Below are 11,117 nucleotides of genomic sequence, written 5' to 3' on the forward strand. Positions count from 1 at the left end.
GCTCTCTGCGCTTCTGCGACGCCATGGCTACAACCTCATCCATGTTCATGTACAGCCTGACGGTACAGCCACCAACCGCCATTACTCAAGCTATCCTCGGACAATTTGCAGGAACAAAGGAGCAGCAGATTGTCACTGCTTCAGGCTCTCGTCTGACCCTCCACCGACCAGATCCTTCTCAAGGGAAGATCGTAACAGCCCTCTCACACGATGTTTTCGGGATTATCAGGGCCATAGCAGCATTTAGGTTGGCTGGAAGCAATAAGGGTGAGTCATTCAGTCTTGTCTTATTGAGCTTCACTTAGTGATTTGAAGCATGGATGGCAGCTCGAGATATACTATCATGAATCGTCCCGGCAGCGAGGGGTGTGGACAGTTCGGACTATTTTCAAGAACTTTACTAAAACTGTTTTATAGATTACATTATCATCACATCCGACTCGGGCCGAATTACCATCGTCGAGTTTGTTCCTGCGCAGAACAAATTCAACCGATTGCATTTGGAGACCTTTGGGAAATCCGGGGTGCGAAGAGTTATTCCAGGCCAATACTTAGCGGTGGACCCGAAAGGAAGAGCTTGTTTGATCTCGTCAGTGGAGAAGAATAAACTTGTGTATGTCTTGAACCGCAATGCTCAGGCTGAGCTCACAATCTCTTCACCACTCGAGGCGCATAAACCCCAAACTTTGGTGTTTGCACTGGTTGCTTTGGACGTGGGATACGCAAATCCAGTCTTTGCAGCTCTGGAGGTCGACTATGGAGATTCGGATCAGGATCCGACTGGACAGGCTTACGAAGAAATCGAGAAGAGTCTGGTCTATTATGAGTTGGACCTCGGGTTGAACCACGTTGTACGAAAATGGACGGATACGGTAGATCGAACTGCTACTATCCTTTTCCAAGTTCCCGGAGGGACCGATGGACCCAGTGGAGTGTTGGTTTGTGGCGAAGACAACATCACATATCGACATTCAAATCAGGAAGCTTTCCGTGTAGCTATACCCAGGCGGCGTGGCGCTACAGAGGATCCGCAGCGGAAGAGGACGATTGTGGCCGGAGTCATGCACAAACTCAAGGGCGCAGCTGGAGCATTCTTCTTCCTACTGCAGTCCGAAGATGGAGACCTGTTCAAGGTTACCATCGAAATGGTCGAAGATGACGACGGCCAGCCAACTGGTGAAGTCAAACGCCTCAAGATCAAGTATTTTGACACGGTTCCCATTGCGACCAGTCTCTGCATCTTGAAAAGTGGTTTCCTATTTGTTGCCAGTGAATTCGGAAATCATCAATTTTACCAGTTCGAGAAGCTCGGTGACGACGACGAGGAAATCGAATTCATCAGCGACAATTTTCCAGTGGACCCTAAGGAACCTTATACTCCGGTTTACTTTCATCCTCGCCCTGCGGAGAACTTGAGTCTGGTCGAGAGTATTGATTCAATGAATCCGTTGATGGACTGCAAAGTAGCCAACCTCACCGAAGAAGATGCACCACAAATATACTCGATATGCGGAACCGGGGCTCGTAGCACCTTTAGAACTTTGAAGCATGGTTTAGATGTCAGCGAAATTGTGGAGTCAGAGCTACCTGGAGTGCCATCTGCGGTTTGGACCACAAAGCTTACGCGAAATGACACTTTTGATGCGTACATCATTCTGTCTTTCTCGAATGGAACGCTTGTGCTTAGCATTGGCGAAACTGTCGAAGAAGTCACTGATACTGGGTTCTTATCCACTGCCTCTACCTTAGCAGTACAACAGCTTGGTGAAGATGGCTTGATCCAGGTCCACCCAAAAGGCATTCGGCACATTCGTGCAGATAGGCGTGTCAATGAATGGTCTGCTCCACAACATCGCTCTATTGTTGCAGCAACGACAAACGAGAGACAAGTTGCAGTTGCCTTGAGCTCTGGCGAAATTGTGTACTTTGAGATGGATTCCGATGGGTCACTTGCTGAATACGACGAGAAGAGAGAAATGAGTGGAACGGTAACATGCTTGAGTTTAGGTGAGGTCCCTGAAGGTCGAGTCCGAAGTCAATTTTTGGCTGTTGGTTGCGATGACTCAACCGTTCGTATTCTAAGTCTCGACCCGGATTCAACTCTGGAAAACAAGTCAGTCCAGGCCTTGACATCACCTCCCTCATCCCTCTCGATTATGGCCATGGCCGATTCTTCCTCAGGAGGCTCCACTCTTTATCTTCATATTGGACTATATTCTGGGGTGTATCTGCGAACTGTTTTGGATGAGGTCACAGGAGAACTTTCTGATACGCGGACACGCTTCCTTGGGCCGAAACCTGCGAAACTTTTCCGAGTATCTGTTCAGGGACAAACTGCTGTGCTCGCTTTGAGTTCGAGGCCTTGGCTTGGTTATTCGGATCCTGTCACGAAAGGTTTTATGCTTACACCGTTGAACTATCCTGGCCTTGAATGGGGCTGGAACTTCAGCAGCGAGCAGTGTACGGAAGGAATGGTAGGTATCCAAGGACAGAATCTCAGGTACGCTTAAACAGTCTTGCATTTTCCTAGTTGATACTGTGATGATTTTCTTATCGTTAAACTGTCCTATGTCCATCGTGACCCTGAGGATTTAATATTATAAATCCAATTGTTCCTTCTGATGTATCTTGTCTTCTTGCATATCTCGTGGGCACCGTCAGAGGGCGCCTTTGCTAACACTCAACAGGATCTTTTCCATCGAGAAGTTGACCGATAATCTTCTCCAAGAATCGATTCCCCTCACATACACCCCTCGTCATTTTGTCAAGCATCCCGAGCACCCATACTTCTACACTATCGAATCAGACAATAACATCCTATCTCCTGCGACCAAGACAAAATTACTCGAAGATCCTGCAGTTGTCAATGGCGATGCAACGGTTCTTCCTGCAGAGGAATTTGGCTACCCTCGAGGAAGAGGTCACTGGGCATCATGCATCTCCGTCCTTGACCCCGTCACTGAGAAGTGTGTTCTTCAAAAGATTGACCTCGAAGATAACGAAGCAGCAGTCAGCATAGCAACAGTGTCATTTGCAAGCCAGGATGACGAGGTCTTCCTGGTTATCGGTACAGGCAAAGACATGGTTGTGAGTCCGAGGACATCAACAGCTGGGTTCATCCACGTTTACCGGTTCCATGAAAATGGCAAAGAAATCGAGTTCATTCATAAAACCAAAGTCGAAGAACCACCAATGGCCCTTCTAGGATTCCAAGGAAGACTTTTGGCAGGAGTCGGAAAGGACTTGCGAATTTACGATCTCGGTATGCGACAACTTCTCCGAAAAGCTCAAGCGGAGGTTGTACCCAACTTGATTGTCGGACTTCAAACCCAAGGAAGCCGGATCGTTGTCAGTGATGTGCAACAGAGCATTTTCATGATCGTGTACAAATTCCAGGAGAACAAGCTTATTCCGTTTGTGGATGATACTGTGGCTCGTTGGACTTCTTGCACAACTATGGTTGATTATGAAACGGTTGCAGGTGGCGATAAGTTTGGCAACCTCTGGCTTCTTCGTTGTCCCCCCAAGGCAAGTGAAGAGGCAGACGAAGAAGGTGCTGGCCAACATCTGGTCCACGAACGTTCATATCTCCAAGGCGCTCCGCATCGATTGAACCTGATGGCGCACTTCTTCCCTCAAGACATCCCGATGGCTATCCAAAAGACAAACCTGGTTGCTGGCGGTCGTGACTGCCTTTTATGGGCTGGTTTGCAAGGTACTCTTGGCATCCTCATTCCTTTCGTCGGCCGTGAGGATGTCGATTTCTTCCAGACTCTTGAACAACATCTTCGGTCAGAAGATGCTCCATTAGCTGGCAGAGATCACTTGATCTATCGAAGCTATTATGTCCCCGTAAAAGGGATCATTGATGGTGACTTGTGCGAAAGATATACCCTCTTACCTACAGATAAGAAACAGATGATTGCAGGCGAGCTGGATCGGTCAGTGAGAGAGATTGAGCGAAAAATTTCTGTAATTGCCTCCAGTAACCCCATCTAGTGCTGCATGCTAACAATCTTGCAGGATATTCGGACTCGGTCTGCATATTAAATGGCGTATGGAGATGATTGGATGTTGTGTATGTGTAAATTACATGGTGCCTATTGCACCTATCAAGCAATCATGATCAGTCTTCAAGACTAATGATAACAAAAATAGAAACTCGCGAGAGTAAATGTCTATCTATCTTGGTTTGTGGTGATGCATCATCATGGTCTTTGTTCGGTGAACCTTCTTTTACCTGCATCGTTCCTCGTCTTCGCTTTCCCTTTCACGTTGGCTTCTATTGGATGTTCCTTCTCCCATCTCTCATCATCTTTGTAGGCTTCGATAGCAGCCTCAAGGTCGTAGTCGACCTCCTTTAAATATAATAACGCCACATCGTATCTATATTCCGGCGAAAAGCTAGGTCGTTAGCCACGATTCTCTCTCTTGGTTTGGAAAATTAAGGGGAGACGCATACTCCGAGACTTTACATGCGACCATCCATCTCCTTACAGTTACTTTCCTCCTCTCTTCCTCTTCACCTTCAATAGGGCGTGGACTTAAACTAACTCCTGCTTTATAAAACTCTCCGGGTATAAGGATCGTTCGCCGAGCAAGCAGTAAATGATCCGATGTAATGTTGTTTGCCCTTCTTAAAGCTGCAATAGGCACCCCATACCGCAGAGATAGAGAGGTGAGATTATCGTGCTCGTGGTCTAAAAAGTGCAGGACGTCTTCTGATTGTAAACTCGAACCTTTCTCTGGTGATGGGGTCTGTGTGCTCGTGAGGGACGAGTACGAAGGCAGCTCGTCGGAATATGCTGGCGGATCTTGAAAGGGAGGTGACAGTTTCGAAGAAGATGGGGGGGTATAAGAAGGCGGATCTCGGAGGCCTTGAGGTAAAGGAGCCGGCGTTGTAGAAACTTGACAGAATGGACCTGTTTTCTGTCAGTGGCGGTGGATGTTTCGGAAACAAAAAGTTCGTACAGTATGTAGCAAATCGACGGTTGTTAGCTATACAATTCCCGCAAATAACTCTACCGCAGCAGTCTAATCGCCGGTCAAGGGCCTTCGGTTTCTCACTCTTTTCGTCGTATTGTAATAATATGTTCTTAAGGAGCGTTGCACATGTGCAGCAACTCTCCTCCATGGTCGTGAAGGCGTGGTTGGGCTAGCCTCGGGGAGTGTTTGGAATGGGCGGCCCTTGGTCAAGGGCATATGGAGAGGGTAAATGTACTTTGGGTGTATTTCTATCTGGATGCCTGCCACGTCCAATCGATGGAAGTCAATGTATGCATCAATGACGACTGATGCCTGGCCGCTTATCGGATGGCACGTGACCACCGATAAGCAGAACCACTCCCCTTTTAAGCCAAGCCTGGGCGAGAGGACCGTGCACGGAGATATATCAATGATGATTCGACCCTTCTTTTCATCATAACCACACATCATTTGCAAAAAGACCGTACACTCGTCTTCATTTCCAAAAAAAAATTGTACGGAGTCTACCAGATGGATTCAAATTCAAATGACGTTGCTCCCGCATTTCCCTTCACTCGACTGCCGAAGGAGATCCGTATGCTGGTCTGGGAAGCCACTTGTGAACCTCAATATATCCTCCTCAGATTCGTCGAAGGTCGTAGACCATCTTCCAACATACCGGTCTACGCATTTAAGCCATACGATGATCCCAAATCGCCCACCGCTCTGCAAGTATGCCACGAATCACGGTTCATCGCCCTACAACGCTATAGGCCGTGGAATTTCCGGTGGTATCTCTATGATCGAGTAGAGAGATCCAAGATTGTCATGTGGGACCCGATATGTGATATTGTCGTTCTACCCAAGCAATTCCAGACATATCAACTCGACGTCCTCAAAGTCTCGTGCTACTTCCAGCTGAAGGTCCTTAAGAATCTCGCTGTACCAGACTGCTTCTGGCTCATAGATCAAAGAAGCATCAACCCGACCCCCTTCATTGCTATGTCAGCAATTGCCAAGGCTATCCCGAACTTAGAGCAATTGATCATCTGTCTGGGAGGAGAAATGGAACGAAAATTTTGGGATAACCCCAAACCAGCCCTTCCCCGATTTAGTCCTGCTAGTCACGTATCAAAGAATATTGACAAAGGATTGGAATACATCAGAAAGGACTCTCCAGAATGGCCTTTATCCACCATTAAGGTATGGGAAGCAGAAGACGATGCCGACACGCTTTACGGAGAAGTCTTCAGAGTACGAGTTGGGCCGGACAAACAGCCTGTCTACCAATGCTGGTGCAGACCTTCTCGTTGGGATACGTCTATCCACGACCGCCATGCTCTAGAGGGTTAGTATCTTGTTTGATCTAAAGCTCATGATTAAGAAATTAACAGCCTATGCAGCACAGGCGTCTGTAGAGGAAGCACCGCGGCCCGTCACAGTATGGAGGCGGCCGAGGTATGGGAATCGATTGCACTTTACAAACCGATTTGCGAGAGGACACGAAGCACCTCAGCAGAGCTCAGATGATCCGAATACCCAGTAGTTCCCAAAATGAACGAATAGGAGAGATAGCATTACACCTAGAGCAAAAAGAATCTTCGTACTGTGGACAAAAGTCCAACTCCATTCTCCCAATTCGTCTTGATCCAAACAGTTCTTTCTGCCCCTTACGGCCACCAGGTCCCATTGTCAGTATTTCCGCCCTGGCTACCATCTTTGGGACTTTCCCCCAAATCCGAAGGACGCCTGGCATTGCTTACATTGACCGCAGCTACACTATTCCAAGGGCTTTGCTGCTGGGTCTCCATTCTCCAACGCTCCATTGGAGCCAGGTAGCCCCTCGGGCTCTGGCGTATAGGATTGTTGACATCGGCAGCCTTCTGTGCCAGAGAGTCGAGATCAGGCCAAGTCGGCCATTTTCTTCTCACTTTGACGGCGGTATGCGGGTTGAGATCTTGAGTATCCTACAACACAACAAAGTTGTAGCTGAAGAAATGAAGCTGAGAACGTGAGCCTACCTTCTTGGTGCGAGTTTGAACTGGAAAGGCATTGTGAGCATCTGAAGTGCCTGAATACTTTTGAGTATTTCGGGGGCTCTGGCTGGAACTCTTGTCCTTTGTTGAGGGAAGAGATGCCATTTTGGCGTCGAGTCTATCGGGCGACGAAAGATTGAGCTGGTAATCCTTTTCCCATTAGCGCTATGTCATCCCACGGTTATTAGACTTACAACAGTGAAGGCCTATACATCCAGACTGTATCCTGTCACGTGAACGAAACTAGGCTGGCGACTTGAGTCTCGAGATCCATGGTGAACGAAGGGCATGTCACGATCTTATAGACAGCAATTGAGCCTCAAGGAATCAGCTGTATGAGGGGAGATGGTACTTTTGGATTATGGTCCTTTTGCAAAAAGGATGAGTCTGTCTGAAAGCTGGTCGAAGGACTTTGTCTTCACTCGCCTTGCCTCCTCCATGTTTGCCATCCTGGGAAGATGGTACTTTTGGCGGGTGGCGAGTGAGATTTTGGGAATAGGCAGCGCTCCCAATTGACTGGAGCCCGGGTTAGAAGGCAGTTGCAGGAGAGCGGCTCGCGGGGACTCGTGCATCCCGTTTTGATGTTGGCTGTTTTTTGGTACTTTTGTAATGTCTGATCAGCAGTGGCCCGGGTGGCGTTGTGCCATGGCATCTCCCCTGTCTCAAAAGGGTCCTTTTGTTAGCGTGGGGTTTCTCATCCTTGCTGTGCATGCTGCACAACTTCGGTGGAACCCCGAATCCAATCCACTTGTTTACCCCACGAAAATGTGCCAGAAAGGGAAGAGCAAGCATGATGACCGTCCTCAACTACTTCACGTTCAAATCCCGGCGTGGCTCTCTTCGCACTCTCGCTCATCCCTCTGTTCCTCTCAGACTTCAAATCTTCATTGCCCTGAGGCCGATACAATTAGCTGGGAAGATTGGGCCAAATGGATCACCAAGATGCTCCAGCCTCGTCGATGTTACCTCCTCCTAAGCGCGTTGAGACAGTACGGTACAAGAAAGAAGAATGGGATCAGAATCGACCCATTATTGAGGGCATGTATACATTAAAAGGAATGAACCTAAAAGCTATTGCGGCTGTCCTAAAGGAGGAGCGAGATTTTGTCGTCAAGTGGGGCGACCCCATCCACGATGGCGATGATTGAAGCAGGCGCTGATCGTGTCTAGTGGGAGACAACTGAAACGGAAGATTAAAGATTAGAAATCGGAGAAAAAGGTAAAAGGGGATGAGATGAAGATCGTGGCCCGAAAGATACAGCAGCGAGCGGCAATTGGCAAGGACACAGCATTTCGTGTGAGAGGCCAGCCAGTGGACCCATGGAAGTTTGAACGGTGGCAGAAGGGGTGTGGAATGGTGCACTTGAATGACCATCCGGACTTTAGTGTACCCTCACGTAAGTAGAGGCCAACATGCCTACACTGACCTCAATTGATATTATCGCAGCTTCCCCATCAACTCCTTCGGACATCAGCTATGACACAATTCAAGATATTCGTTCTCCCTCATCGTATCAATGGAAAACCACCTGCCTTGGTGGTGCAAATGCTGCAATCGAAGGAAATACCCTTCCGTCATACATTTCTCTGCCACCAATCTTTGGCCACAGTCGTGCCTCGAATGCTTTCAATACAGATGCTCTCAGTGAAAATCTGCAAGAGGAGGTTTTCAAATGGCAAAGCCCGACCCCAAACTACGCTCTTGCAGCCTCTCACGAGTTTCAAATAGTCTCCCAACTCGGAGTGCTGGGCGAAAACCATAGCCAGGCAAAATGCTGCTTCGGCAGTGTCCCATCCAATACAGAACATTCAGAAGAAACGATACAAACAAACGGAAGAGCTGAAGCTTACCCAACGTTTGAATGACCTCCGATCCAAGCACGGCTTTCCTCATCCTGCGGACTCGCGCATTGTTTTGTTCAACAAGATCAATTGCCGACGGCAGAGAAACTCTTCCGTAAGGCGTATTCGAGGGCTTCCCAGATTTTCTATCCATCTGACCAGAGGTTTCTTTGAATTAAAAATCAGCTCTGCATCCTGCCTCTTCATTGCGGGCACCCAACAACCGCCAAACAGATGCTTCGTGAAGTGATAGGAACTGATAGGGCAGTTCTCTCTGTAAATAATCTTAATTTGCTCAGGTGCAAGACGCAACTTGCAGAAGTACTGAAAACGTAAGGTCAATGCCATGAAGTGGAGACCGCTTTGTTGGTTCTTGTCAAACGTCGTCTTTGAGTGCAAATGTTACCACTTACTGGCAAGCCCGCGCAACTTTGGGGGATCTATACAGAATTCAAGGAGATCGTCACAAGGCAGAGCAAGTCTGAAGAGAAGTCCACGAAGCTCAACAGCAGTTCTTCGGCTCAGAATATGATCAGACTTTGGTTACGGAAAGAAGCCTCGCACTGGCGCTGAGAGATCTTGGAAGAATTTTTGAGAGTGAAGAATTACTTCGAGAAACAATAAAAAGGTGTACGAAGGTGCTAGGGATGAAGCATCGCATCGTGAGCTATATTAGCCCGTTGCTGCTCCCGTAATAGCCTCATGCTTTTCTTCCCAGGAGAATGTCTTGTTCTCCCAGAGCCATATGCATCTAGCCAATGCTGACTTGATTTTGTGCCCAGAACTTGGATATGGAAGCAAATCTGACCGAAATTTTCAACCTACAAGGCAGATTCACGGAAGCCGAGGAACTCACAATGGAGGTCTTAAAGATATGTGAAGACGTTTATGACTCGGAACATGTAACGGCCTGCCTGTCTGCTGTGGTTCTCAGCCGGTCATACTATTTCCAAGGCCGAGTGGAAGCGGCCCTGTTAAGTGTTGCAAAGGCTTTTCAGGGGTATACGAGGGACCGGTGCCCTGATCGCGAACTGACCAAAGGATGCGAGAGAAGAATGACTGAACTCAATCAAGAGATGGACCACCTTCGAAAATCTCAAAATGACTGTTTACCAAGCACGAACTCTCCGGTTCAAACTCCCAGTGAGTTTTCTGGGCTTGCAGATTCCCATCTTCGTGGCTCAAGGAACGAGTTTTTGGAAGTTCTCTAGCGTCTTGGCCTTGATTTGTTTAGATTACCAGCTCGTGGGGGACCTCTCTGTTCTCGAGGCCCCAAGGGCTTGTTATTCAAAGAACAACGCTTGGCATTTGAGATGCACCTGATGGAATCATGGAAAGCCGCGGTTGGTGAAGGGAGTAAGAGCAAGAGGAGACTGGCCATCTCACTACACTCAAGAGGCAGTCAGGATGGACACAAATATTGTTAGTTCTGTTGTTCATCGGTAACCCCTTACTCCAAATCATCAGCTTCACATATTAGTTTCTTCTCTGTCTGAGAGTCGCAGTTATGGAACCGTGGCCAGGTGATGCTCCTGGTCATCTATCCTACTTAACTTCTGCTATGCTCGGGATGAATGCTACATGCGAGAATACAGTTGCTGACGGTGACTCTGATAGGAGGGAAGAGAAATATATTGGGCTTCTCGAGCGATCCTATTGTTCCTTCCAATGGGTTTCCAGAACCCATACCTGGACCTCATGACTTAAACGGATGAGCAGGCTTGCGAGTCTACTCCTTGTTTTAGCACAGCCATTGGCCACGGCACTCGTTACGACAATGCGATATTTGTCGAAATGGTTCGAGCGCTTTTATTTCGACCTCCCAATGGATCCCTACCTTTCCACTCCAGATCTAACTATTGGCCCTGGATTAGCATTACCACTCGATGAAGGCAATTCGTCGCTCCTTGCATATCTTGATGCCAACAATCTGAAATATGCCCTTGGTGGAATATACATATCTCTTATCAGAATCACAATTGTACTTTGTGTTTGGGAATGGCTGTACACAAATCCTCTGAGGATGGAGACTCCTTGGCGTCTCCATTTGAGAGAAAGGCAAGTGGGAAACAGGTGTTCTCAGCTAGGTTTTGATTCTGAAGCCCCGATTTCTTTCCTCTTGTCCTACATTTACGATTCCTGGGCTGCGTGGGTACTACTATGGGCGAACTACCAGCCCACAAGCTATGTGATGTGATCCCAGAGGCTCTCATCGTCACATTGGGACTTGGTGCAACTCTTTTGGAAATGATTTCATTTTCTTCCACGATAGTA

The 11,117-nt window shown here is 47.9% G+C and overlaps 5 protein-coding genes across 5 annotated transcripts; 4 read left to right on the forward strand and 1 right to left on the reverse strand.

Moving 5' to 3' along the window:
- Positions 1–23: 23 nt before the first annotated feature.
- On the forward strand, positions 24–4,050 carry K444DRAFT_517328 (uncharacterized protein; the record flags this gene model as incomplete). Its single annotated transcript, XM_024873769.1, has 4 exons — positions 24–267; positions 418–2,500; positions 2,688–3,972; positions 4,024–4,050. 4 exons carry the CDS (start codon positions 24–26, stop codon positions 4,048–4,050), a joined length of 3,639 nt encoding a protein of 1,212 aa, XP_024743384.1.
- A 158-nt stretch (positions 4,051–4,208) lies between these two features.
- On the reverse strand, positions 4,209–5,134 carry K444DRAFT_639638 (uncharacterized protein; the record flags this gene model as incomplete). Its single annotated transcript, XM_024884399.1, has 3 exons — positions 4,209–4,386; positions 4,463–4,922; positions 4,972–5,134. The coding sequence occupies 3 exons, from the start codon at positions 5,132–5,134 to the stop codon at positions 4,209–4,211; spliced, it is 801 nt and encodes a 266-aa protein (XP_024743385.1).
- Positions 5,135–7,746: 2,612 nt separating this feature from the next.
- On the forward strand, positions 7,747–8,248 carry K444DRAFT_606790 (uncharacterized protein). Its single transcript, XM_024879058.1, has 2 exons — positions 7,747–8,115; positions 8,172–8,248. Exons 1-2 carry the CDS (start codon positions 7,931–7,933, stop codon positions 8,203–8,205), a joined length of 219 nt encoding a protein of 72 aa, XP_024743386.1. The 5' UTR covers positions 7,747–7,930; the 3' UTR covers positions 8,206–8,248.
- A 166-nt stretch (positions 8,249–8,414) lies between these two features.
- Positions 8,415–8,867, forward strand: K444DRAFT_623983 (uncharacterized protein; the record flags this gene model as incomplete). Its single annotated transcript, XM_024882340.1, has 1 exon — positions 8,415–8,867. One exon carries the CDS (start codon positions 8,415–8,417, stop codon positions 8,865–8,867), a length of 453 nt encoding a protein of 150 aa, XP_024743387.1.
- Positions 8,868–9,340: 473 nt separating this feature from the next.
- K444DRAFT_516876 (uncharacterized protein) lies at positions 9,341–10,054 on the forward strand (the record flags this gene model as incomplete). Its single annotated transcript, XM_024873717.1, has 2 exons — positions 9,341–9,505; positions 9,626–10,054. Coding segments are annotated over 2 exons (594 nt in total), but the record flags the coding sequence as incomplete, so codon positions are not given.
- Between the last annotated feature and the right edge of the window lie 1,063 nt (positions 10,055–11,117).

This window comes from Hyaloscypha bicolor (assembly GCF_002865645.1).
Source record: "Hyaloscypha bicolor E unplaced genomic scaffold K444scaffold_13, whole genome shotgun sequence".
NCBI lineage: Eukaryota > Fungi > Ascomycota > Leotiomycetes > Helotiales > Hyaloscyphaceae > Hyaloscypha > Hyaloscypha bicolor.

Bases quoted from the DNA above. Each gene is read 5' to 3' on its own strand.
- K444DRAFT_606790 (XM_024879058.1), top strand. From the start codon at position 7,931: ATGGATCACCAAGATGCTCCAGCCTCGTCGATGTTACCTCCTCCTAAG. The intron at 8,116-8,171 runs GTGGGGCGACCC...GATCGTGTCTAG, and splicing joins GAGCGAGATTTTGTCGTCAA to TGGGAGACAACTGAAACGGA.